This window comes from Rhinatrema bivittatum, chromosome 2, assembly GCF_901001135.1.
Source record: "Rhinatrema bivittatum chromosome 2, aRhiBiv1.1, whole genome shotgun sequence".
In the NCBI taxonomy this organism is placed as follows: Eukaryota; Metazoa; Chordata; class Amphibia; order Gymnophiona; family Rhinatrematidae; genus Rhinatrema; species Rhinatrema bivittatum.
In genome coordinates this window covers 27,698,539-27,726,315 of record NC_042616.1, presented here as the reverse complement: position 1 = coordinate 27,726,315, position 27,777 = coordinate 27,698,539, and the positions used below count along the sequence as shown (strand labels likewise).

The 27,777-nt window shown below is 50.9% G+C and overlaps 1 protein-coding gene across 2 annotated transcripts; it reads left to right on the top strand.

The window, feature by feature from the left end:
* Positions 1–543: 543 nt before the first annotated feature.
* LOC115085857 (zinc finger protein 184-like) lies at positions 544–27,777 on the top strand. Of its 2 annotated transcripts, none has more exons than XM_029592368.1 (5): positions 544–1,077; positions 15,589–15,715; positions 17,796–17,894; positions 18,898–19,008; positions 24,673–27,777. In XM_029592368.1, the coding sequence occupies exons 1-5, from the start codon at positions 589–591 to the stop codon at positions 26,844–26,846; spliced, it is 3,000 nt and encodes a 999-aa protein (XP_029448228.1). In that variant the 5' UTR covers positions 544–588; the 3' UTR covers positions 26,847–27,777. The 2 variants fall into 2 exon arrangements, with proteins under 2 accessions (XP_029448228.1, XP_029448227.1); XM_029592367.1 differs by having other exon boundaries at positions 24,670–27,777.

Here is a 27,777-nt window from a genome sequence, read left to right as displayed (position 1 = left end):
ATGGTGCGTGTAGGAACAGCTTCTCTGCTGTCAGTGCTGGGCGGGTCCAGGAGGTGGCAGCAGTCAGAAGCGCCTCTCCCCCTACACCTTCCCTTCTTTTCCCTCCCCACCCCCTGGATAGCGTGTGCAGGATCTGCTTCTCTGCTGTCAGCGCTGGGCGGGGCCAGGAGGGGGCAGCAGTCAGAGGCGCCTCTCCCCCTACACCTTCCCTTCTTTTCCCTCCCCATCCCCTGGATAGCGTGTGCAGGATCTGCTTCTCTGCTGTCAGCGCTGGGCGGGGCCAGGAGGGGGCAGCAGTCAGAGGCGCCTCTCCCCCTACACCTTACCTTCTTTTCCCTCCCCTCCTGGATAGCGTGTGCAGGAACAGCTTCTTTGCTGTCAGTACTGGGCGGGTCCAGGAGGTGGCAGCAGTCAGAGGCGCCTCTCCCCCTACACCTTACCTTCTTTTCCCTCCCCCCCCCCCCCCCTGGATGGTGCGTGCAGGATCTGCTTCTCTGTTGTCAACGCTGGGCGGGGCCAGGAGGTGGCAGCAGTGGCCCAGCTTCTCTCTCTTGCCTTCCCCTGTCCCCATCCACATTCCCTCCCCGGATGGTGCGTGCAAGAGCCGCTCCTCTGCTGTCAATGCTGGGCGGGTGCAGGCGCTGGCATCCCGCGTCCCGTCTCCCTCTTCTCTCCCATCCTTCCTGTTTCTCTCCCAGGGGAGAAGCTGCAGGGGGAGGGCAGGTTTCTGCGTTTGCATTTCTCTCTGCTCCTCGGCCCCTCCTGTCTCCGAAGCCGATAATGTGGAATAGAAAGGGAAAGTGGGACTCTCGCCCCTCTCTCGGCGCCGGCAGGAAGGGGTCCGCTCCCTCCTCGGTGCAGCCTCTGGCAGAGCCCCCGGGGGCAGGGCGGGCTCTGGATCCCCTGCAGCCCAGGACCTTGGGCTCTCTGTGGATGGTTCTGGTGCGGCTGGAAGCCACAATGAGCAGCAAGTTGGAAAGGATTCAAGGGGAAATCTCCTCGCTGGAGCTGCGCTCAGGGACCCAGGAGAAGGAAATCTCTGCTCAGGCGAAGCGGCTGCAGGCGCTGGAGAACAAGGTGGGACGTTTCCTCCCGCAGGGGAGAAGCTGCCACTTGCGAGGGAGACTGGGACGGGAGCAGATCCTGCCAAAAGGAAAGAATATGCTTTTCTGCATTAGTGATCTTTAAGCAACCTGGGCCTTTCTGGGGTCCCAATGCAATAAGTTGCACACAACAGACTGCACAGGTTTACGCATAGTTGTGCGCACAGCAAGGAGTTTTGCACTAACAAATCGTGCGTTGCTCAGCGCCCTGGCATGGAAATCCTATCCTTAGGAAGGCACTTCCTATTGTCCTCCAGTGCAGAGAGGCGCCCTGACTTACCTTGCATTCAATTTAGCTGGAAAGTTTGCTCCAAAGCCAATTTTGCTGCAAAGTTTCTGTTGCTAGAGGTAGTGTGGAGCTGATCAGGGGAGGGATTCATAGTACTGCGGACCTGTACTCCTGGATTTATGCACTCAAAAGATGATTGGCGCAGATTAAGTCTTCCCCTCTCTTGCCCTGAAAACATTTTTAGTGCTTCTGTTTTTATCATCTGTTGTTGCAGGACGAGATCATGCACCCCTGCTTCAGCCGCTGCATTCTAGCCTCCTACTCCACTCTCCATCCTGTGGTACCAGGTGCAGCCACAGCCCTAGCAAACCTCTTGCAAGACAGCTGAACGCCTAAACTGAGCTGCTCATGCAAAGGGTCAGAAAGCAGCTGACAGCAGGAGTCCCTGTCTGCCTTCCCTGGGCTCAGCTTTTCCCCTCCTGCCTCATGAGTTTGCGAATAAAAGACCTGCGCAGAGCAAGTTATGATTGTGTGCACATACATTTCTTCCCCCCCCTCCCCCTTCTGAGCTTAAATGTGCTCTCAGCCTATGAAATACACAGAGTACGCACTTTATGTTGGGTTCGCATGCTTTTTGAACTCTGGGAATAACACACCATTTGCTCACTGCATCAGGAGTTCATTTTTTTTTTTTTTTAAATCGGGTGCACTGAATTTCAATGCACAGTTCCCTGTACGTACCCGGATCAGTCCAGGACAGCTGGGTTTTGCCTCCCCACCAGCAGATGGAGACAGAAGAAGACTTTGCGGACTCTGTCCTATACCCCTGAGGTGCCACCTAGTGTCTGCCAGTATTCTTCTGTCTCCAGCAGATGGTGGTTAATCGGGTGCACTGAATTTCAATGCACAGATTTACTGCACACTTTAATCACATTGGGACCTGGGTTAGAAAGTGGTAAAATGGGAGGTGACGAAGGGTGGAGAGTACATGGAATTCATCCCGAGGAGAGGGGCATTACTAGTGTTGGGCCGCAGGGTTTGCTGCTCTGTGCCATTCCATTCAATGCTTTCGTTAGTGATGAAGTGGAAGTGCTAGTGGGAAAGGTTTGGCCTTTTGCAGATGAGTTAAAAAGACACCCAAAAAACAGATGGTCAAACACTGGCTCGCTATTCATATATTCAATTAATTTATTAATAATTTATTCTGATTAGAATCCAATTGCTTATTATTTATTATAAAAAAAAGAAACCCCTCTCTTGTGAATTTAAACATCACCCCAAAGCTAAAAATCTATCCAATCATTTTATACAGCTTTCCTAATATTCCCTATCAATTAGAGATGTGAATCGGAACTGAAATCCGAACCGATTCTGGTTCCGATTCACATCTCTACTATCAATACCACCCCATGCAACATAGACTAACATATAAACCACATACACATCCACAAAAAAAAAGACACACACTATATATATACACCCCACAAGAAAAGGGGAGAACAAATATAAATAAAGAAAAATACAAAAAAAAAATCACATATATACAACTATAGAAAAATCAAAAAAAGTTTCACAAAAAGTGAAAAAATGTCCCGGAGCCGGTCAGATACAGTCCTAAAAAGGCATCATACTATAGGCTTCCTGTGTCAAATCGTCTTTCAGTCCAAAAAATAAGTATGCCTGCACTGCTGTTGCTCCTGCTGCATCAGCGGTATGCAAACCATATCTTTAGAGATCCTGCAGTCCTCACGGTCTCGACTTCACTCCCGTTGGATTCAAAATGAGGTGTAGTGCACTCTACATCAGACTTAAACAGGAACCGGCAACAAAGTAGCATTTCTCAGGGTGTCCCCAAATCGCTCAAGAATCACTCTTCAAAGTGTCGTGCAAGGGTTCAGACTGAAACCTCAAAGTTATGGCCACCACACCCAACGCTGCAGCGTTTCGGCATCAGGGCACTAGTTTATTTGTACCCAAGCTGTTCATCTTAACAAAACCTATGTTGAATTCCGTGTCTTTTTTCGTGGATGTGTATGTTTATGTTGCATGGGGTGGTATTGATAGGGAATATTAGGAAAGCTGTATAAAATGATTGGATAGATTTTTAGCTTTGGGGTGACGTTTAAATTCACAAGAGAGGATTTTTTTCTGGACTGATCCGTGGTACTACAGGAATGAAAATTAGCAGGTAAGAACCAGTTTTCCTTTGGATTCTATCAGAATACATTATTAATAAATGAATTGAATATTTGAATAGTGAGCCAGTGTTTGACTGTCTGTTTTTGGGTGTCTTTTCAGCATTACTGCAGGTAGACAGTCATTAGCAGTGGTTTCTTGTCTTTTGCAGATGAGACCAAACTCTGCAACAGGTCTGACACTAGGAAGGTGTGGAAAACAAGAGTAGAGATTGCAGTGAAGTTTAAGAGGAGAGAGTGTAGTGGCTCCCAAACCACCACCCCCCTCCCCCCCAGCCAGCATGGTTTTCAGGATATCCACAGTGAATATGCACGAGATAAATTTGCATGCACTGCCTGCACAGTTTATCTCCTGCGTATTTATTCTGGATATCCTGCACAGCTGACTGCCTGGGGGGGGTCCTCCAGGATAGGTTTGGGAATCTCTGATCTAGAGTCTGGCCGCTAAGATTTAATGCTAAAAAAAAAACAAAACCCCCCTCACAAAGCAACAAAGTAGAGGAGAAGTTCTTCTGTGCATAAAAGAAGAGGATCCGGGAGTGATTGTTACTGATGATCTCAGGTTGGCCCAACAGCTGGCTAAAGCGATAGTAAAAGCCAGAAAGATGCTGGGCTGCCCAGGGAGAGGACTGGTCAGCAGATATGGGAAGGTAACATTGCCCCCCTCCGAGGAATAAATGCACAGGAGGAGGTGAGCCTCTTTCAACGGAAAGGAGGCTCCAGAACAAGGGGATCATGCGACGGAGGTGACAGGGGGCAGAGTTGGGTGCAATCGGAGAAGGGTGGTGGATGCATGGAGCAGCCTCCCCCGTGATGGTAGAGATGAGGCCAGCATCTGAATTCAGGCAGGCCTGGGACAAGCACAGGAGAGGTGGGGACTGTCAGGCTGAGCAGGCGAGGTGGATGGGACTTAACTTTTACCTGAAGGACCTGTTCTAAAGGTGTTGCCAAAGTGTAGGTTGGTGCAGCTCGCATTCAGTGGGCCTGGAACTGGGGTCTGGCTGGTTGAAGGTTTTGTGCTCTGATACTGAAGCCGTGCAGAGACTTAACCCAGATCTGAAGCTGCCTCCGTTTCTCTCGAGACACGGACCCGCCCCTGAGGATGTGAGTTGGTCCTCCGGGGAGAGGGGATGCTGAGAAAGGCCCAGCATTTGGGTAACTTGAGGGCTGAAGGGCTGTAGAGTGGAGTAGGAAGGAGTTGTCCATTGCCACAGGTTAGGCCTGGGCTCTGTACATGAAATACCAGCGAAGCCACCCGGAATGACCGAAGGTAAGAAATGCCATACTGGTTCTGATTAAAGGTCCAGCAAGCCCGACACAGTGTCTCCCAACAGTGGCCAAGCCAGGACACAAGTAGCCGGTGGGATCCCGAAGAATAGGGCCGAGCCTTCGTGCTCATAACCAGGGATCAGCAGTGGCTTCCCCACGTCTACAGGGCTAATGATGGTTTATGGACTTTTCCTCCAGGAACTTGTCTAGATCCTTTTTTAATCCCAGCTACACTAACAGCCTTCATCCTCCAGCAACACATTTCCACAGTTTAGTTGTGCACTGAGAGAAGAAATCCTTTGCACAGGGAGAGGCAGGGTCAGCAGAGAAAGGGAGGTGTGATATTGCCTCTGTATAGGTCCCTGGTGTTGCGGCGCCTGGCTGCAGTAGGCCTCGGCCGGTCCCCCCTACCTCTCGCAGCCCGGCGCGAGCAGGCTGACCGCGGCCCTCCACGTGGCCGCCAACGCTGTCTTCCTCCAGCTTGCAGGGCTCCTCCTAGGCGCGTGCGCGGGGGAAGCCCCGCCCTTTAAAGGGGCTGCGGCAGGAAACTTTGGCCCGGCCCCGGGAGATGACGTCATGCTGCCAGAGTATTTAACCCCCACAGTATTTAAACCCCACTCCTTGCCTTTGCATCAGGTCATCTCCTCGGAGTGCTAGTTGCTATCCTGACGTCTTGATCCTGTTCCTGCCTGATCCTGTTCCTGGTTCCGCTCCTGCTTCTCCAGTCCTCGTGGTCCTGATTCCTGTCCCGGCATTCCAGTTCCTGCCTTCATTCCAGTCTCCGGTTTGCTCCTTGTCTTCAGTTCCTGTGACCCCGTCCTCGGCTTGATCTCCTGGTTTTGACCTCTGCTTGTCCTCTCGTCTCTGCTTGTCTGCTGCCCGTCTCGACCCCTGGTCTGGTTCTTCATTCTCGCCTGTCTGCTGCCTGCCTCGGACTCTCTGCCTGGGCTCCGTCCCGCTCCGTCGCTGCCTGCCCAGACTCGGGCCTCTGACCTTGTCTTCATCATCCTCTTCACCAGCTTCCTTGAAGCAGCCGCACCTAAGTCCTGCCGGCACCCAAGGGCTCAACCTACGGGGAACGAGGGCTGGTATAGGTGAAGGCCCAGCCTGGTTGTCCTCATCAGCGCCACCTCCCGGAGACGAGTACCATTGGGGGCAATCCCTCAGTGGTCACTACCACTCGCTCCGGCTCAAGGGTCCACAACCATAACACCTAGTGAGACCTCACTGGGGAATCCTGGGTGCAATTCTGGAGACCGCACCTTCCAAAGGATTTAAACAGGATGGAGTCGGGTCCAGAGCCAGGGTGGCTGCTGCAATGGTCAGTGGTCTTCGATCTAAACAGGGCCGAGGCAAAGGTCTGAAGTGCTCTGGGCAGAGCAATGTAACCCCCCCCCCCGCCCGAGCTGAATGTGCCCTCTGACACTGGTAGATCTGTAGAGCCCCATGTGGCACAAACCCAGCAGTGCTCCTACCTAAAAGGGAAGGAGGCTCTGGAAGGGAGGGTTCATGAGATGAGGGTGAAAGGGGGTAGACTCAGGAGTAATCTCAGGAAATATTTCTTTACAGAGTGTGGCGGATGCGTGGAGGTGATGGAGACAAAACCAGTATCTTGAGTTCAAAAAAGCATGGGATAAACACAGGGGATCTCAGGGAGTGAAGAGAATTATAATGCAGAATTAATTGGACGGATGGGCAGACTGGATAGGCCATATGGTCTTTTTCTGCCATCATGCTTCTATGATTTGCTTTAAATGTGTTATCTGTAGGCTTAATGGAGTGTCCCCCCTCAGGTAAATAACCATTCCTTATATACCTGTCCCCCGCCACTCATTATTATATAGACCTCTATCATATCCCCCCTCAGCCGTCTCTTCTCCAAGCTGAAGAGGCCTAACCAGTTTAGTCTTTCCTCATAGGGGAGCTGTTCCATCCCCTTTATTATTTTAGTCACCCTTTTCTAATTCTGCTCTGTCTTTTTTGAGGTGCGGTGACCAGAGCTGCACCACCAAGCGATACAGAAGCAGCGTGATATTTTTCATTTCAGACAGAACGCCCGCTGTGAGTAAGAGACTGCTGAAGCCCTTTGTAAATAACCTCCTGTCCTGGAGTATGGAGGAGAGCTGTGTCTTGTGACTGGCAGGGGCCTTACTCCTGACAGTTTTCCCGGCTCCCAGACTCACTGCAGGAAGCAGCCATAGAGGAAGAGTGGAAAGTCTTTGTGTATGTAGGGAGGCTTTTTTTTGTTTTTGTTGTTCCTTGAGGCCAAAGGGCCTAGCTTGGCCTGAGTTACCCGGCCTTCCAAAACGGAGTTGGGTTTTTCTCTCTGATTATTTTCATTGGGGAAAGAGGAGTGTGCAGGTCAGCAGGCGCTGGGGCAAGCGTCAGTTTTGGCTACCAGCCTCTGCACCAGCAGAGTGCCACGCCCTGCGGCTTGTTTTCCTTCTGAGCTTGTGTTGCGATCCTGGTGTGTAATGCGCTGCATCTTGGTGTGTCACCCTGCCAGGGAGGAGAGGGTGGATAGCACTTCCTCCCCAGTAAAACGGCGCGAGCCGGTGTGCACAGACAGGGCTATCCTTAAGGGCTCGTGTGCCTGCATGTAGCCCCCTTCCATGGCCATACTAAATAAGAGATGAGTCGGCCTGGGTAGAGCTGGCCACATCCCCGGAGGAACAGGTCCGTATAGCCCTGTGACAAGGAGAGCAGAGAGGGGTTTCAGGGTGGCCATGTCCTAGGCTGATGTCCTCATCCAATACCCCCCAAGGAGAATAACCCCTGAGCCAATGCAAGTGGACGTGACTCGCTCCTGACAGCTGGGCTTGGGGAAGGAGGTCTTTGTCACTCCATAGCAAGATGTCCCCATCAGGCAGTGGTGACTCGCGTGCCATGCCCCCTCCCTGATGGTAAAAAGAGTTCCCTGTACGTACCCGGATCAGTCCAGACAGTGGGTTGTGTCCCCCTTCCAGCAGATGGAGTCAGAGAAAAACTCGAAGGGCGCCCTCATATAAGCAGGTGCACCCTCTACTTCCCTTCAGTATTTTTCTGACTCCAGCAGATGAGAGTGGTTGAACCTCAGGTTCCCCAGTAAATTTATGGAAAGCTAGATTTATTGATTCCTTCTCTATTCCTGAGTTTAATTCTTACCTTTGGATGGATCAAGTTTAAAAACAAAAAAAATCCTTAAGTTAACTTTTTGGCTCTAAGTTCAAGCAACTTGTAACTTGCAGGCAGAACTGTTTGCAGTTTTCTCTGGCCTGTATACATTTTGGGGGTGAGTTGTTGTACCTTATTCCTTTGCAGGTCTAGTTTGCTGTCTTTAGACTCTCAGGGGTGCGTGTTGGTGGTCCAACCTCTCCCCCATTACTGCGACCCGACCCGCTGCCCTGAGATGTCATTTGCCTTGGGGCAGCGTTCACATGGACGCGTTATTCCTCTGTGTTAAAAACAAAAAAACCCAACATATTTTAGTCGGGGGAAAGTCTTGCTGTTCCTAAGTGGAGGTTTTTGTGTACCCGCTCCTCGCAGCCCCGAGCTGGCTTGATTTCTTTACAGCTCCATCCCCTGCCCCCATGCCGCTCTCCTCGAGATGCTGTGCCTGTGGAGAGCCCAGATCGCGGCTCTCCCGGGGAGGGGTCTGAGCGAGGTGCCTCCCTGGTGGGGAGGGTCCCTCGCGGCCGGCAGGACGGTCTGTTTCGCGCTCTCAGGCGCGCCTCAGTGTGCAGAGGCCGGCCCCGATCCCGTCTAGTGCGGGAACGGCAGCCATTTTGGGTGCAGAGCCAGCTGTTCCGACTCAGCCAGGAGATGATTCTGACGCTGGATTTTCACCTTTACCGCCGATCCTAACTCCCATTCATCCTTTGGACCCAGATACACCTTCAGGGGACCCTTCTTCAGTGCCTCCCTCGGGACCTCCTCCTGGCCTTTTTCCTACGTACTTCGTGCTCTTACTTCACAATGTCTACCTGGCAAGATTGGGCCAGCAATAGGATTCAGCATCAGGGCCTCCTCCTCCTAAGGTGATCAGGATGTCTGATCAACTTGGTCCTGTGGGGGACCTTCAAGGAGCAGGGGTCCCAGGAGCTGGGGCTCCTCAAGGATCTTCCAGGGTTTGGGTGGTTCCTCATCCGGTGGGTCTGGATCCTCTTCCTCAGGGTCCTCTTCCGGATCCTGACCTGGATGATCCCTCTCCTTCTGTTCATCTGGAAGGAGATGACCCTAGAGTTCTGCGCCTATTCCAGAGGAATGAGTTAGATCCTCTCATCCCACATGTTCTCCGAGAATTGGATATTGAGGCTCCACAGGATCCCTCTGGGCCTAGTCCAGTGGCGAAGAAGGGGGACCCCGTCCTGGCCAGCCTGCGTCCACCAGCGAGGACTTTTCTTTCTCATCCTATGCTTCTTCAGTTATTGTCCAGAGAATGGGATTCCCCTGAGGCCTCTCTGAGGGTAGGCAGAGCTATGGATAAGCTATACTGCCTCCCCGATGATTTCCTGGATCTCCTCAAAGTACCCAAGGTGGACGCATTGGTGTCCGCAGTGACGAAAAGAACAACTATTTTCAACTTCATGCCTTGACTTACATATCTTCAATAATGTACACTCTGTATATAGTTTTATAATCATATATGCTACTTCCTCCCCAATGCATCTGTTGTAAATAGTTCCTTGCATTCTATGCAACTCCTCCTTTCCCTCCCCCATGCAACCCTTTCAACTCTTCATTCCCCTCCCTATATGCAATATACAACCCCTATCCCCTCTATACATTCTGTCCATCTTCATCCTCCCTCTACCCCTTTCTTTCTTCCCCCCACTCCATCCCCCAATCATTTCTCTCAATACCATCTCAGTTATCCAACAACCTCTATTTAAGTCTCTCTATTTAAGCCTTGTTCATTGTATAGTTTATTTAATTTTATTTTATTCACTGTTTTCCTATAAGTTCTATGTAAAGCCTCTGTTTTGCTGATTTTGAAGTTATAATGTAAACCGAACTGATGTTATCCTACGAAGTCCGGTATATAAAAACCACACATAAATAAATAAACTATTCTGGTGACTGGCGGAGCCGCCCTGCGAGATCTACAGGACAGAAAGCTCGAGGTATACCTCAAGAGAGTGTTTGAGGTCTCCGCTTTGGGGGTCAAAGCTGCGGTATGTAGCTCCCTCACGCAATGGGCTGGTCTTCAGTGGGTTTAACAACTGCTCAGTATACAGGAGCTTCCTCCTGAGAAAGCGCAACAGGCGGAGCGGTTGGAAGCTGTGATAGCTTATGGAGCTGATGCTCTATATGACCTTCTCCGTGTGCTGGCCAGGTCCATGGTTTCAGCAGTCTCGGCTCAATGCCTCCTCTGGCTCCGAAACTGGTCAGCAGATTCCTCTTCCAAGATGCAGTTGGGGTCTCTGCCCTTTAAAGGGAAATTGCTGTTTGGTGACAATCTTGAACAGATCATCAAATCCCTCAGAAAGAATAAGGTGCATAAGCTACCGGAGGATCGTCCTCGGGTTTCCAGGACGTTCAGTTCTACCAGAAGCCGTTTCAGGGGTCAACGACATTTTAGACAATCAAAATCGGCCGCGCAAAGACCACCTTCCTCTCGTTCCCAGTCCTGGTCTCATTCCTTTTGGGGCCGGAGGCCAGCTAGGGATAGCCTCGCTCAGGGGGCAGCTTCCAAATCTTCACAATGAAGGCATGCTGGCCCACTCTTCGATTCCCAGGATAGGGGGATGTCTCTTCCTCTTCTACGAAGAGTGGGTCAAGATTACCTTGGATCAGTGGGTCCTAGATATTCTAAAGCATGGCTACACTTTAGAATTTGCTCGACCCCCTAAGAGACAGGTTTCTTTTCTCTCCCTGCAGACTACTGAAGAAGCAACGCATAGTGCGTCAGACGCTTGACCGGCTTTTGGCCTTAAGGGCAATTCTCCCGGTTCTCTGGAAGAAGGGTCAGGCCATTATTCTGTCTACTTCGTAGTCCCCAAGAAGGAGGATGACTCCTGCCCAATCCTAGATCTCAAAATGGTCAACAGGGCCCTTAAGATTCCACACTTGGATGGAAACCTTATGCTCCGTAATAGCGGAGGTGCACCACGGAGAATTTCTAGCCTCCTTGGATTTGAAGGAGGCTTACCTTCACATTCCCATCCTCAAGGCTCATCTGCGCTTCAAGATACTGGGGCATCATTTTCTGTTTCAGGCCCTGACCTTTGGCCTGGCAACAGCTCCCCACACTTTCACCAAGGTGATGGTGGTGGTGGCGGCAACCCTCAGGAGGGAGGGGATCCTGGTCCATCCCTACTTGAACGATTGGCTCATTCGGGCGAAATCCCTGGTCCAGTGTCAGCGGGCGGTCGACAGGGTCTTGCATCTTCTTCAATCCCTCGGATGGGTAGTCAATTTCACCAAGAGCAACCATACTCCATCTCAGTCACTGGACTTCTTAGGCGCATGCTTTGATACCACTGTGGGCAAGGTGTTCCTTCGTCCGGACCGAGCCTGAACCCTCATTTCTCAGGTACAGCACTTCACTTGCCTCACTCTCCCCACAGCTTGGAACTATCTCCAGGTTTTGAGCTCTATGGCTTCCACTATCGATCTGGTTCCTTGGGCTTTTGCGCATATGCATCCTTTGCAGAGAGCCTTGCTATCCCGCTGGAAGCCGGTGTCCTGGGAATTTCAGGCCCTCCTGCCACTGTCGGATGTGGCCAAGGACAGCTTGGCCTGGTGGCTCAGCCTGGACCACTTGCTGCAGGGGGAAGACTTGGAGATCCCACAGTGGGTGATTGTCACCACGGATGCCAGCCTGTCCGGCTGGGGAGCAGTGTGTCAAACGAAAGTGGCACAGGGGAAGTGGACGGCGTTGCAAGCAACCTGGCCGATCAATCGCCTGGAAACCAGAGCGGTGCGTCTGGCGTTGAAGCGTTTCCACCCCCTGGTCCATCGTCAAGCAGTCCGGATACTGTCAGACAGCGCAACTACTGTAGCGTACATCAGTTGTTAAGGGGGAACAAAGAGTCGTCACATTTCTTGGGAGATGAACAAGTTGATGGAATGGGTGGAGATTCATCTCTCCCGGCTGGCGGCGTCCCACATCGCAGGGGTCGACAATGTTCAAGCAGATTTCTTAAGTCGTCAACACATAGATCCCGGGGAGTGGGAACTCTCCAAAGAAGCAGTGGCTCTACTCTTCAGTCGGTGGGGGACTCCCCACCTGGACCTGATGGCCACTGTAAGGAACATGAAGGCTCCGTGATTCTTCAGTCGCAGAAGGAGTGGATGCTTTAGTCCTCCCATGGCCGCAGCACCTTCTGCTCTACGTGTTCCCTCCATGGCCCCTGGTGGGAAAAATAATCCGGAGAATAGAGATCCACCAGGGACCAGTGATCCTGGTGGCGCCAGAATGGCCTCGCCGGCCATGGTTCGCGGACTTGATCAACCTCGCGGTGGACGGCCCTCTCCGCCTGGGACATCTGCCACACCTACTGCACCAGGGTCCGGTATTTTTCGACCAGGCAGATCACTTCTGTCTTGCGGCCTGGCGTTTGAGAGGCACCGGCTGAGAAGGCGAGGATATCCGGAGGATGTTATCTCAACCTTCCTCAAAGCTAGAAAGACTTCTACATCCATCTCCTATGTCCGGGTCTGGAAGGTTTTTGTGATCTGGTGTGCCTCCATAGCTGTTTCTCCGCATCGCGCTTCAGTGGCCCAGATACTGTCTTTCTTGCAACGGGGTCTGGAAAAAGGGATTGGCCTACAATTCCCTGAGGGTGCAGGTGGCTGCCCTCGACTCCCTGATCCATCACCGGGCGGGAGCTTCTCTGTCGTCTCATCTGGACATCGTCCGGTTTCTCAAGGGCGTGAAGCACGTGAAGCCTCCGGTACACACCCTGTGTCCCTCCTGGAGCCTAAACTTAGTTCTTTGCATTCTGGGTGGGCCACCTTTTGAGCCGTTGCGATCAGCTACCCTCAAGGATCTCACTCTTAAGACAGTCTTCCTGGTGGCTATCTCTTTTGCCCGCAGGATTTCCGAACCTCAAGCGCTATCCTGCAGAGAACCCTACCTCCGTTTCATGGATTCGGGAGTCTCCTTGCGTACTGTACCTTCTTTCCTGCCCAAGGTGGTCTCCGTGTTTCATATGGATCAGATGGTGGAACTTCCGTCCTTCTCAGATAAGGATTCAAGGGACCTACGCAAACTCGATGTCAAGCGCATCCTCACTCGCTATCTGGAGATTACTAATGATTTTCGATTGTCAGACCATCTTTTTGTCCTACGGAGCGTTCCCAAGGCCTCTAAAACCACGATTGCTCGCTGGTTAAAGAAGCTATCTCGGCAGTGTACATCGGAGCTGGCCGACAGCCTTCAGTGGGCATCAAGGCCCATTCACTCCGTGCTCAAGCAGCTTCCTGGGCGGAGAGCCATTCCGTCTCGCCATAGAAGATATGCCGTGCAGCTACCTGGAAATCTCTGCACACTTTTGCTCGGCACTATCGTTTGAATCTGCAGCCACCGGTATTTGGCTCCTTTGGCAATCAGTTCATTCGAGGAGGGCTATCCGTGGCCCACCCTAAGTAGGAAAGCTTTGGTACATCCCACTGTCTGGACTGATCCGGATACGTACAGGGAAAAGAAAATTATTCCTTACCTGCTAAATTTTGTTCTTGTACTACCACAGATCAGTCCAGACACCCGCCCTAAGGATTTATTGGATTGGGATTGCCTCTCTGATAAAGTGGTTTAGAGATTCAGTGCTGTTTAATGGTTCATTTTGCAAGTTTGGTTTATTGCCAAAGTTCGTAACGTCATGTACGTTTTTCAAGTTGGAAGTTTTGATTCCTTGATCCATCCATCCATCTTCTTTTCTTCAGGCTTTGATATCCTTCATACTGAAGGGAAGTAGAGGGTGCACCAGCTTATAAGGGGGCGCCCTTCAAGTTTTTCTCTGACTCCATCTGCTGGAAGGGGGACACAACCCACCGTCTGGACTGATCCGTGGTACTACAGGAATGAAAATTAGCAGGGAAGGAATAATTTTCTTCTGGGCTGTCCCAGAGGAACCTGGATAAAGGTGACAGGGTAGGGAGAATTGCCACACTGGAGCAGGCTGGAAATAAGGACATGGGAATGCTTCTGAGAACAGGAGTTTGTGGGCAAACCTCATCTTACCGTTACAGAAAGCTTTGCTATCCCGTTGGCAGCCGGTGTTGGAACAGTTTTCCATAGTCCTCCCGTTCTTGGACTCTGCAGGCCTAGAGTGTTGCAGATTTACCAGTAAATGGGGGATTTCTGTTTCTGGGTCGTGAGCGGTCTTTTGTTCATTTTTGTTGTACGTCTTGCACTTTTCTCCAGTGCTGCTCTTTACCGATTGCGTTCGCCTGCCTTGGTTACTTCGGAAATGGGTTTACTGGGAACGCCAGCAGACTCTGTTGTTTTCGCTGGGAAGTGTCAGGAGGACCTTCTAAGAGCCCCGATAGACTTGACTGCCTTCCCCTGCCCGGCCGCAGTCAGAAAAGAACTTGGGGAGCAGGGGTCAGAGCGTGGCCCCGGCACTTCCCAGAGGGCCCCCCGAACCCTACCAGCCGGTGGGAAAGTGGCCGCGTATCCAGTGATCTCCTCTCCCGAGAGCGGTGAGGCTGTTTTCCCTAAGAAGTAACCTTCCTTTTCCACCTCGGCACTTTGCTCTCTGCCTAATGACATTTTCCTCTGAATAACGAATGTTCATGCTTTTATGAGGTTGAGCAAAGCCGCCCCTTTCTGAAGGACGAACGGCCTAAATTTCACTCACATGCTCTTGGACAAGGAGTCTCTACATCCTCCTCAGAGTCCAGCTTACGTGTGACGATGCTCGCTTCTATATCCACCTGTAAAATGTGACCAGTTTTCTGTTTGAATCAGACCTTTTGCAGAGGATGATTATCTGACATCTATTTGACTTTCATTTTCTGGAGGGTTTTGTTTGTTTTTTTTAATTTATTTTTCGGATCTTGTTCTTCCAAGCCTCTAAGGTGGCTTTAAACTTGGGCCACGCTTGATCTCTTTGTTTTCACTCGGTGCACCGTCCAGCTGTGGAATCCCGTTGCTGGAGGGCAACGGGATTCCACAGCTGGAGCGTAGCGGGGCTTTAAAAAGAGGTTTGAACACGTTCTTGGAGGGGGAAAAAAAAATCCATAAACAATTGCTAGCCAGGCGGACTGGATAAAAACATTGCTAGCCCCGGGAGTGCGTAACAGGAATCGCAGCTGCTTTGGTGGGATCTGCCAGGTAAGTGCGACCTGGATTGGCCACTGTCTGAGATAGGATGCTGGCCTCAGTGGACCTTGGTCTGACCTAACATTTATTATTTATTTATTATTTAATTTCTTTTACTATACCGATGCTCAAGACTAGGTCTTATCGTACCGGTTTACAATGTAACTGAGGGGAAACCAATTAACATCAAGGTAGAAAGTAAAGTTACATTAAACAGGGAGCGTAAAACCTGGGCAATGGAAGACAGTACAGAATTTAAACTAAGAAACAATTAGAGAGAGATAAATATATAATCAACAAAAACTATAAGATACGTAAACATAGATTTATCCTAGGCAGTTATTGCCTATAACATAGTAAACATAGTTAACATAGTTAAATCTATGTTTACTAGGCAGTAAACATAGATTTATCCTAGGCAGAAACATGATGCTTCTTTTTGTTCCCTTTCATGATAAACTGTTGGGAGAATAACGTTGACTGAAATCTAGTGCCTGCTGAGCCCCTCCACGTGTCCCTGATTGTTCCTGGTTTGTGTTTCAGGTGCCGGTGACATTTGAGGACATCGCTGTCTCTTTCTCCCAGGAGGAGTGGGGGTATTTAGACGAAGGGCAGAAGGAGCTTTACAGGGAGGTGATGAAGGAGAATTACGAGACCCTGAGCTCTCTAGGTAAAGCGTGAATTGTCTGCAGTTTTAAGCAGATACAGAGAATGATTTGCTAAGGGCCATATGTGAGATTTTTTCCTGGCTCTCCTCCACACCCAAGTCTCGCAAACGTGACTGTCATGACTGAGCGCCCGCTTCCCTGACGTGCGTCCGTCCACCTCTCTCCCGGGCGAGCAGGGCAGTAGGCGAGTGAGCCGCTGCGTTAAAAAGGAAGCCCTAGGGGGGAATTGTGCGTCCCCAGTGCCTCCTCGGCATCGGGCGCCCAGGAGAAGTGGCCGGGCGCGGGTTAGGAAAACGGACGCTCAGTTTTACCAGCGCCCATTTTCCTAACCTGACCACCGTTGGGGTTTTTTTTTTTTTTTACATTGCTGCTTTCTGTGGTTCCTCCGACTTAATATCGCCACAATATTAAGTCGGAGGAACCACAAAAAAGCAGTATTTTCTGCTTTGTTTGTTAAACATTTGGAGCTCCTCGTCAACATAGCATTTACTTGTGATGAGCGCTCTTTGCTTCGTGCTGGTTTTGATGTGCGTTTTGGACGCGCTGATCCCCTTATTGCACCAGGATTGCATCAACCTGTGCACTAGCCTGAGCGCACGGTATTGCATCGGCCTGTGTGTGTCTTCTAGATTTTCTCCCCTTTTAAATCAGCCCCTTCCCTCACCAGCAATTTGATACAGGCTCTTATGGAGACTCCCTGGAGGAGATTTGACTTCAAGCAGAAGCAAACATGAGGTCTCCTGGGAATCACTGACTCCGGCTCCTGCCTTGTCCGGTCTCCGAGATTTATTGGGTCTTTTCACATCTGACCTGTTCCTGCCAGGGATTCTCAGCTTTTATCCCACTCTTGCATCATGAATGAGGATGTATTTGGAAAAAGAGCCTTGGGCTCCGATTTTCAATAAGCAGCGAATGGGATGATCTTTTGTAACCGTGGTGCCGCTCGGCCTAGTACAGCACTGGTGACCCTGGCTAGGTAGGTGGCAGACAGTACTGAGGGAAGGACAGAGCGTGCACATGCGCCCATGATGGCTGTGACCCTGCTGGCACCCAGCTTCTGAGATCGGACATTTATTTCGGCAGCTGTAACTCTACACCTGGTGCATGTGAGGTGGATCCAGTCTGGGAGGGGTGTGTGGAGAGCATCCGTTCATCGCCTGCTGAAAAACAAAATTTCACAGTGAGAAAACATCATTTTACGCCCTACATCTATTATTTCCCTGACTTGTGCTGTGTGTGTTTTATACCAGCGATTCTCAGCTGGGGGTCGCAGGATGAAGGCCCGTTAGGAAAATCCGGAATGAAACCCAAGAGAGTTGGCCTGCTGTCGGTGAAAAGCCATTGGTCAGCTCTGGCAATTAGTGGACTTTGTAAAACGAGTTTCCACATGGAACAGTTTAGGAAAGAGAGAATATAACAGCAGGTAAATGCTGCAAGGCCCAAATACGCTGAGTGAAATACTTTCTACCGTCTGGTTTTGAATCTGCTGGCTGCTAGTTGGATGGAGTGTCCCCTGGTTTTAGGATTATTTGAAAGGGTAAATAACCTTCCTTTATTCATCCATCCCATCCCACTCATGATTTTATAAACTTCTATCCTGTCCCCTCTCAGCCGTCTCTTTTCCAAGCTGAAGAGCCCTAACCTGCGTAGCCTCTCATCCATAGGAGAGAGGTTTATCCCCTTTTATCATTTTTGTCGCCCTCCTCTGCACCTTTTCTGGTTCCGCCATGTCTTTCTTGAGATGAGGGTGACCAGAACTACACATAGCACATAAGGTGCGGTCACACCGTGACTCGATACAAAGACATTATGACCTTTTCTGTTTTATTCTCCGTTCCTTTTCAGATCATTTCTCTCATTCTCTTTCCTTTTATTTGGCTGCTGCCGCACGTCGCGCAGAGAATTTCAGCGTATTCTCCCGCAGGACTCCAGGGTCCTTTTCCTGGGTAGTGACTCCCAGCACAGAACCCCCCCAGCATTGTGTACCCGGAGCTGGGATTATTATTTCCTGGATGCATCGCTTTGCGCTTTTCATGTGAATGTAAGAGAAACGTAACTCGATTTCTTTCTTTTTATCCCTAGAAAAAGGCCGTGCAAGGAACAATCCCGATCTATTACCAAGGATCCAAGAAGAGGAAGAGCGAAATGTCCAGGACCCGGAGGCATCAGGGGGGAGAGAAGGTAGGCGCTCATACACAGGGGAGTAAAATAAAATAATGCTGCACTGAGAGATTGCGGGGTATTGGTGAGTAATTAATAACTATAGAGAGTAAGCAGAAGTGTAGGGGAATAATATTATGTACCCTATAGAGTAATAAGCTGTTACAGAGCCTGTGTGAGTAATAAATACAGTACAGAGTAAGAGGAGGTATTGCAGAGTACAGGAGGATTTGGAGAGAGATCCTGAGAAACTCTTCTGCAGGTTTAGAGCTCTTTACTGAGGGGTAGAAGATGCAGAAAGGGCTTTAGATCTCCTGTAGAAAGGAGGGCAGCAGAGCCCTGCACTGAGATCTGAGTGGCCCTGCTTAGTATCACTTCCCAGGGGTCACTGGTACGAATGGGTCCCGTGAGCTGCTGAGATATTCGTCACATTTGACTGACAGTGTTTTAGGAGGAAGAGTAAGGAGCATGGTAGATCTGAGCCTGGTGGCAAGTCTGGGGCTCACAGCTTGTGGCAGGGTCATGGCAGGTCACGATGGGACTTCAGTGGAGGAGGACACCCGAACCCCTCTATCCTTGCTTTCACCCATCTGCAAACTGTAATTTGTCTCCTTGCTTTCCCCATCTAACACCACTTAGACCCTCAAACGGTTATCTCCTTTCCTCCAGCCGATTTGGCAGGAAGCCTCCCTCATCCGTCCAGGGGGCTCTGCCAGCAGCTCTGATAGACCACTGGCAAGCATGAACTTCACTGGATGGCACTCATTGATAGCGCCTGCCGGCTAGGCTTAGGTGCCTGTGATGGAGCTGGCTAGATTTAGCTGGAAATAAGCTTAACTTGGCAGCTAAATTTTGGTTGACTAAGTTAGACACTCCGAATAGTGATCTGAATTGAATAAGACTGACTAAAACAAAAAAAATCATAGGAGTTCAGCCAGGGTGGGCAGCACGGTTTGCAGGAGAAACTTATAAGCTAGAGAAATATAACTTTGTTCTACATTTTTTTTTAAATTGCTGGAAACAGGTCATGAAAGGGTCAATCTGGACGTATTATCAAAGACTGAACAAGAGGAAGAGCTAAGTGTCCAAGATCCTCAGGAATCGGGGGAGAGAGATGTCGCTCGCTCACACTCCGGTGAGTGTTAGTAAATATCGTGCAGAGTGATAGGGGATATTGCAGGTTATCGGTGAGTAATAAAATCTATACAGAGTAAGGAAATGAATGCATTGTAAAGTACTAATGAGCAGTAGAGCAATGCTATGCATTACATTGAGTATAAGGCTCCTGCCGAGTTTGAAGTTCACATTGAGGTTAATATTGACAGGGGTTCATCTAATAAGCCCTGGACTTAGCCGGACAAATCATGGGATTTAAAAATCCGCCGGTCTGACCAAATTAGACTTTGCTTCCACCAGGCAAACTAGGCAGTCGCTTACAGCAACAAAGTTTTGGAGGTGGCAAAATTCCACCAGCACGAGGCCCAGAGGGGCGCGGTGCTAGAACCAGTGCCACCAAAGAAGGGAGCGCTGTGCCGGAGCCACTGCCACCAAAGAAGGGAGCGCTGTGCCGGAGCAACTGCCACCAAAGAAGGGAGCGCTGTACCAGAGCCACTGCCACCAAAGAAGGGAGCGCTGTGCCGGAGCCACTGCCACCAAAGAAGGGAGCGCTGTGCCGGAGCCACTGCCACCAAAGAAGGGAGCGCTGTGCTGGAGCCACTGCCACCAAAGAAGGGAGCGCTGTACCAGAGCCACTGCCACCAAAGAAGGAAGCGCTGTACCAGAGCCACTGCCACCAAAGAAGGGAGCGCTGTACCAGAGCCACTGCCACCAAAGAAGGGAGCGCTGTACCAGAGCCACTGCCACCAAAGAAGGGAGCGCTGTACCAGAGCCACTGCCACCAAAGAAGGGAGCGCTGTACCAGAGCCACTGCCACCAAAGAAGGGAGCGCTGTACCAGAGCCACTGCCACCAAAGAAGGGAGCGCTGTGCCAGAACCAGTGCCACCAAAGAAGGGAGCGCTGTGCTGGAGCCACTGCCACCAAAGAAGGGAGCGCTGTGCCGGAGCCACTGCCACCAAAGAAGGGAGCGCTGTGCCGGAGCCACTGCCACCAAAGAAGGGAGCGCTGTGCCGGAGCCACTGCCACCAAAGAAGGGAGCGCTGTGCCGGAGCCACTGCCATTGGTAGGAGGGAGCGCTGTGCCGGAGCCACTGCCACCAAAGAAGGGAGCGCTGTGCCAGAACCACTGCCACCAAAGAAGGGAGCGCTGTACCAGAGCCACTGCCACCAAAGAAGGGAGCGCTGTGCCAGAGCCACTGCCACCAAAGAAGGGAGCGCTGTGCCAGAGCCACTGCCACCAAAGAAGGGAGCGCTGTGCCAGAACCAGTGCCACCAAAGAAGGGAGCGCTGTGCCGGAGCCACTGCCACCAAAGAAGGGAGCGCTGTGCCAGAGTCACTGCCACCAAAGAAGGGAGCGCTGTGCTGGAGCCACTGCCACCAAAGAAGGGAGCGCTGTACCGGAGCCACTGCCACCAAAGAAGGGAGCGCTGTGCCAGAACCAGTGCCACCAAAGAAGGGAGCGCTGTGCCGGAGCCACTGCCACCAAAGAAGGGAGCGCTGTGCCAGAGTCACTGCCACCAAAGAAGGGAGCGCTGTGCTGGAGCCACTGCCACCAAAGAAGGGAGCGCTGTACCGGAGCCACTGCCACCAAAGAAGGGAGCGCTGTGCTGGAGCCACTGCCACCAAAGAAGGGAGCGCTGTGCCGGAGCCACTGCCACCAAAGAAGGGAGTGCTGTGCCAGAGCCACTGCCACCAAAGAAGGGAGCGCTGTGCTGGAGCCACTGCCACCAAAGAAGGGAGCGCTGTACCGGAGCCACTGCCACCAAAGAAGGGAGCGCTGTACCGGAGCCACTGCCACTGGTGGGAGGGAGCACTGTGCCAGAGCTACTGCCACTGGTAGGAGGGAGCACTGTGCCGGAGCCACTGCCACCAAAGAAGGGAGCGCTGTGCCAGAACCACTGCCACCAAAGAAGGGAGCGCTGTGCCAGAACCACTGCCACCAAAGAAGGGAGCGCTGTGCCAGAGCCACTGCCACCAAAGAAGGGAGCGCTGTGCCAGAGCCACTGCCACCAAAGAAGGGAGCGCTGTGCCAGAACCAGTGCCACCAAAGAAGGGAGCGCTGTGCCGGAGCCACTGCCACCAAAGAAGGGAGTGCTGTGCCAGAGCCACTGCCACCAAAGAAGGGAGCGCTGTGCTGGAGCCACTGCCACCAAAGAAGGGAGCGCTGTACCGGAGCCACTGCCACCAAAGAAGGGAGCGCTGTACCGGAGCCACTGCCACTGGTGGGAGGGAGCACTGTGCCAGAGCTACTGCCACTGGTAGGAGGGAGCACTGTGCCGGAGCCACTGCCACCAAAGAAGGGAGCGCTGTGCCAGAACCACTGCCACCAAAGAAGGGAGCGCTGTGCCAGAACCACTGCCACCAAAGAAGGGAGCGCTGTGCCAGAGCCACTGCCACCAAAGAAGGGAGCGCTGTGCCAGAGCCACTGCCACCAAAGAAGGGAGCGCTGTGCCAGAACCAGTGCCACCAAAGAAGGGAGCGCTGTGCTGGAGTCACTGCCACCAAAGAAGGGAGCGCTGTGCTGGAGCCACTGCCACCAAAGAAGGGAGCGCTGTGCCGGAGCCACTGCCACCAAAGAAGGGAGCGCTGTGCCGGAGCCACTGCCACCAAAGAAGGGAGCGCTGTGCTGGAGCCACTGCCACCAAAGAAGGGAGCGCTGTACCGGAGCCACTGCCACCAAAGAAGGGAGCGCTGTGCCGGAGCCACTGCCACCAAAGAAGGGAGTGCTGTGCCGGAGCCACTGCCACCAAAGAAGGGAGCGCTGTGCTGGAGCCACTGCCACCAAAGAAGGGAGTGCTGTGCCGGAGCCACTGCCACCAAAGAAGGGAGCGCTGTGCTGGAGCCACTGCCACCAAAGAAGGGAGCGCTGTACCGGAGCCACTGCCACCAAAGAAGGGAGCGCTGTGCTGGAGCCACTGCCACCAAAGAAGGGAGCGCTGTACCGGAGCCACTGCCACCAAAGAAGGGAGCGCTGTACCGGAGCCACTGCCACTGGTGGGAGGGAGCGCTGTGCCGGAACCAGTGCCACCAAAGAAGGGAGCGCTGTGCCGGAGCCACTGCCACTGGTGGGAGGGAGCGCTGTGCCGGAGCCACTGCCACCAAAGAAGGGAGCGCTGTGCCAGAACCAGTGCCACCAAAGAAGGGAGCTCTGTGCCGGAACCAGTGCCACTGGTGGGAGGGAGCTCTGTGCCGGAGCCAGTGCCACTGGTGGGAGGGAGCGCTGTGCCGGAGCCACTGCCACTGGTGGGAGGGAGCGCTGTGCCGGAGCCACTGCCACTTGTAGGAGGGAGCGCTGTGCCGGAGCCACTGCCACTGGTGGGAGGGAGCGCTGTGCTGGAGCCACTGCCACTGTTGGGAGGGAGCGCTGTGCCGGAGCCACTGCCACTGGTGGGAGGGAGCGCTGTGCCGGAGCCACTGCCACTGGTAGGAGGGAGCGCTGTGCCGGAGCCACTGCCACTGGTGGGAGGGAGCTCTGTGCCGGAGCCAGTGCCACTGGTGGGAGGGAGCTCTGTGCCGGAGCCAGTGCCACTGGTGGGAGGGAGCGCTGTGCCGGAGCCACTGCCACTGGTGGGAGGGAGCGCTGTGCCGGAGCCACTGCCACTGGTAGGAGGGAGCGCTGTGCCGGAGCCACTGCCACTGGTGGGAGGGAGCGCTGTGCCGGAGCCACTGCCACTGGTGGGAGGGAGCGCTGTGCCGGAGCCACTGCCACTGGTAGGAGGGAGCGCTGTGCCGGAGCCACTGCCACTGGTAGGAGGGAGCGCTGTGCCGGAGCCATTGCCACTGGTAGGAGGGAGCGCTGTGCCGGAGCCATTGCCACTGGTAGGAGGGAGTGCTACGCTGGAGGAAAGTTGGGGGCAGGGGTCGAATGACCGAAGATTCATCTGAGGCGCCAAATCCTCTTGCACCAGACCTGCTTAGCCAGCTGAGTTAGCTGAATAACACTATTTTTTGATATTATGAGACTAACATAGCCAGCTGACTTTAGGATGGCCAGGTGCATTCCTAAAATTAGTCAGATAAACTTATTCAGCTAACATCATAACATAGAACAGAGAGCATTTCAGAGAATGCTACCCTGGAGGTTCTGGATTTAAGCTTTCTACTTAAGAGCCTAAATTTGGCTTCCAGAACCTCCCTCTCACATTTTCCTGTGTCGTTGATGCCCACATGTACCATGACAGCCGGCTCCTCCCCAGCACTGTCTAAAATCCTATCTAGGTGACGCTTGAGGTCCACCACCTTCGCACCAGGTAGGCATGTTACCAGGCGATCCTCACGCACACCAGCCACCCAGCTATCTACATTCCTAATAATCGAATCACCAACTATGACGGCCGACCTAACCCTTCTCTCCTGGGCAGTGGGCCTAGGAGACTTGTCCTCAGTGCGAGAGGACAACGCATCACCTGGAGAGCAGGTCCTTGCTACAGGATCACTTCCTGCTACACCAGGATAATGTTCTCCAACTGGGAGACCTTTCTGATCCAAGGCAGCACAGGGCCTGCCAGACTGGAGTTTGGACTTGGCTACTATGTCCCTGAAAGTCTCATCAATGTACCTCTCTGTCTGCCTCTCTCTCGTCCTTTCTGTTTGTCATGACAAGTGTTTGAAACTTTGATTTGTTTTGCCTTTTTAAGGCTGTCTCTGTCACTGATTGGTGCAGGAGTTGGACCACTCCACAGCCTTAGAGAATTTTGTATCCTATGCTTGAGAACGAGCTTTCCGGCCGCTTTTGGCTAGAAATGGGGGGTTTTCACATTTTCATCTGCAAAGCATCCAGGACAGCAGGAGTTGAAAGAGCTGCTGTTTCCGACAGTATGTCCAGAATTTGCAGTAACCCCATCACTTCAGAGCAAGGACCTGCCCATTTTCTCAACAAATTTCAAGTAGGAGCCATCCTTCAGAAGGGGGGATGTGTGGTCAGGGCGTTTCAGAAATGCATCAGAGAGGATTCTTGTTCAGCCCTCTCTGGTGAAGGCAAGCTAAAGCCAGGATGACCACTGCAGCAGCTCCTCTGGTTGCTGAGAAGGAGAAAAAACCCCCCACCTAGTCAGCCTTCTCAGAATGAGTGAATTCTTTTGCAGCCGAGGAGGAAGATCCACTCACAACCATGGACCAATGACACCATAAGTGGTAATGGGGCTGCTGACACTGCCATCTGGTAAACTACTCTTGCAAAGGTGAACAGCAAAGGCTGAGATTCATCAAAATGCTAAAAATATAGCAGAAATAGCGCCTGCGAACAAAAAAAGAAAAGGTGTAGTTAAGCTAATTTCCTATCTTCCGCCTAGGCAATGTTCTCAAAGTGCGATACAGTATCTCAATGCATGTTGATTTAAGCGTGGCACGCTATTTGGTTTATATATATACCAGCTGCCTCTTGGGAGGGGAGAGAGAGAGAGCGAGGACTATATATATATATATATATATAATCTAGCATTGTAGATGGGCAGTTTGGGTTGGGGTGGGGTGTTGCATACACAAAGGAATTAACACATTTGAAATCGCTGAAGAATTTCTATCATTTGAATCAATGAAAGGTAGAACAAGAGGAGTTAATTTGTACGATGCACTCTCTCTAGCTGTCTTCACGTGCGTTCAGGCCCTGACACATTTTGATGAATGACCTGGTAAGTTTGTACCATTTGATTTTTGATTAATGCCTTCTTTTTGTATCCAGTAGATAAGATCGTACAAGAAGAGAAGGCCACAAATCAAAAAGAACATTCACCTGCGCTGGAACTAATTCCTAGGCGGTCAGAAAATGTCTGTGAGAATCTTTCCCACTGGTTTGATGGTGAAGAAACGAGCCAACGGCAGCAGGATTCAGATAAGAAGCAGCGAGACCCTGCAGGAGACTCACTGGAGGGGAGCACTGCATGTGAGAGAAGTGACAGGGAGCTCACAGACGTCCCTGAGCACCTGAGAGCAAAAAGAACATTCCAGTGTAATAACAGTGACCAATTGACTTCTGACCTCACCCAGAGAGACCTGAGAGCAGAGAGACCCTTCCCGAGTAATAACAGTGATCACATGACTTCTGACCTCACCCAGAGAGACCTGAGAGCAGAGAGACCCTTCCAGAGTAATAACAGTGATCACAAGACTTCTGAGCTCCACCAGAGCCACCCAAGAGGCGAGAGACCCTTTCAAAGTCATAACAATGATCACTTGACTTCTGATCTCCACCTGAGAGCAGAGAGACCCTTCCCGAGTAATAACAGTGATCACAAGACTTCTGAGCTCCACCAGAGAGCAGAGAGACCCTTCCAAAGTAATAACAGTGCTCAAATGACTTCTGAGCTCCACAAGAGACACCCGAGAGCCGAGAGACTCTTTCAAAGTCATAACAATGATCACTTGACTTCTGATCTCCACCTGAGAGCAGAGAGACCGTTCCAAAATAATAACAGTGCTCAAATGACTTCTGAGCTCCACAAGAGACACCCGAGAGCCGAGAGACTCTTTCAAAGTCATAACAATGATCACTTGACTTCTGATCTCCACCTGAGAGCAGAGAGACCCTTCCCGAGTAATAACAGTGATCACATGACTTCTGACCTCCCCCAGAGAGCAGAGAGACCCTTCCCGAGTAATAACAGTGATCACATGACTTCTGATCTCCACCAGAGAGCAGAGAGACCGTTCCAAAGTAATAACAGTGCTCAAATGACTTCTGAGCTCCACAAGAGACACCCGAGAGCCGAGAGACTCTTTCAAAGTCATAACAGTGCTCACATGAATTCTAGCCTCTACCAGAGAGGCTTGAGTGCAGAGAGACCCTTCCAAATTCATAACAGTGATCAAATGACTTCTGACCTCCTCCAGAGACACCTCAGAACAGAGAGACCCTTACAAAGTAATAGTGGTCATATGACGTCTACCCTCCACCAAAGACACCTGAGAGTAGAGGGATCTTTCCACAGTAAGGGTGATCGCATGACTTTTGACCTCCTTCAGAAACATCAGAGATCAGAGAGATCCTGCCAAAATAATGACAGTAACCAAATGGCTTCTGACCTCCACCAGAGAGATCTGAGAGAAGAGAGACCCTTCCAGAATACCAACAGTGATAAAGTGTCTTCTGACCCCCACCAGAGACAGCTGGAATCTGAGAGAACCTTCCAGAATGATAACAGTGATCAAATTACTTTGGATCCCCAGCAGACAGGGGGGAAAGAGAAGAAATCCTTTCTGTGTGACACCTGCAGAAGAAGCTTTGATAGGAAATATAGTTTATTTTTGCATCAGAGAACCCACACTGGGGAGAGACCCTTTCCATGCTCTCTGTGCGGAAAATGTTTCAAACAGAAGTTAAGCCTGAAATTACACCAGAGAATCCACACGCTGGAAAAACCTTTTCTGTGTACTGAATGTAAGAAAACTTTTTCTCACAAGGAATCCTTAGCAATACATCAAAAAACACACAGTGAAAAGAAACCATTTATATGCTCTGTGTGTGAAAAAAGCTTCATTTATTTAGCACATCTGAAAGGCCACCAAAAGAGTCACATGGAAGAGAAACCATTTAAATGTACTGAGTGCGATAAAAGCTTTATTTTTCTGTCGCATCTAAAAATTCACCAAAGAATCCATACAGGGGAGAAGCCATTCACATGTACTGAGTGTAGCAAGAGTTTTGTTCAGTTGGGACATCTGAAAATTCACCAAAGAATCCACACTGGGGAGAAACCCTTTACATGTACCCAGTGTGATAAAAACTTCCTTAGTCGAGCAGACCTGAAAAGGCACCAAAGGATTCACACAGGAGAGAGGCCGTACACATGTTGTGAGTGCAATCAAAGTTTCACTCGGCTAACATATCTGAAAAGGCACCAAATGATCCACATGCGATAAATAGTCTGGACTAATGTGAAAAGACAAATTTCCATAGAGGAAAACTAAGCAAAACCGAAAGCATCCAACAGAGTGAGCCCTGTAATATAAAGTAGCTAGAGCAGGAAGATGTATATAAATATATAGGAATAAGTAAATAAATGTTATTAACCAGGTAGATGTGAGGAAAGCCACTACTTATCCCTTGATGTAAGCAACAAAGAATCTATATACTATTTGGGATCCTGATAGGTACGTGTGGCCTGAATTAGCCACTGTTTTTAAACAGGATACTGGGCTTCATTGACCCTTACTCTGACCTAGTATGTCAGGTTTTATGTTCTAAGGTACAACAATCCAGCACAAATCACTGAGAGAAAAGGTCAGCAAAGAGTACTGCAGGAGAGTGAAACTGATATTGAAAAGTGTTTTAACAGCAAGGAATAAGATTCAGGCAATCAAAAAAAACTTGTAATCTCCACCCTTTTTTACAAAGGTAGACTGCACCCAGAAAAATCTCAACCAGCTGAATGTAAAAGAGAGACAACTTCTGTATGCCCGCCTGATAATCTGTAAGAACCAGTTTAAGCCAAGAAGGCACATTCCTAGAGATGAAGGAGATATGGGTCTTACAATAATTACTTTGTATGTATAATGTATTTGTGTAACTCCTCCAGTCATAAGACAGCATCAGCAGACACAAATACCCCAGAAAGTGGGGCAGTATGGAGTTGAATGGCCACAAGCACCATTCTTAACCTTGGACCAAGTGTTCATAAGAATAGAAAGAATAAGTGAGAGTCTACCAGAACATGAAGGGAAAGAGACAACGGAATTTAAAAAAAACAAGTGAGAGAATCTTTTTAAAGAATCAACCCAGCACACAAGTAAAAAAAAAAAAAAATTGGCAGAAGCACCAAGAAAAGGGTGGAGAGAGAAGGAAACAGAAACA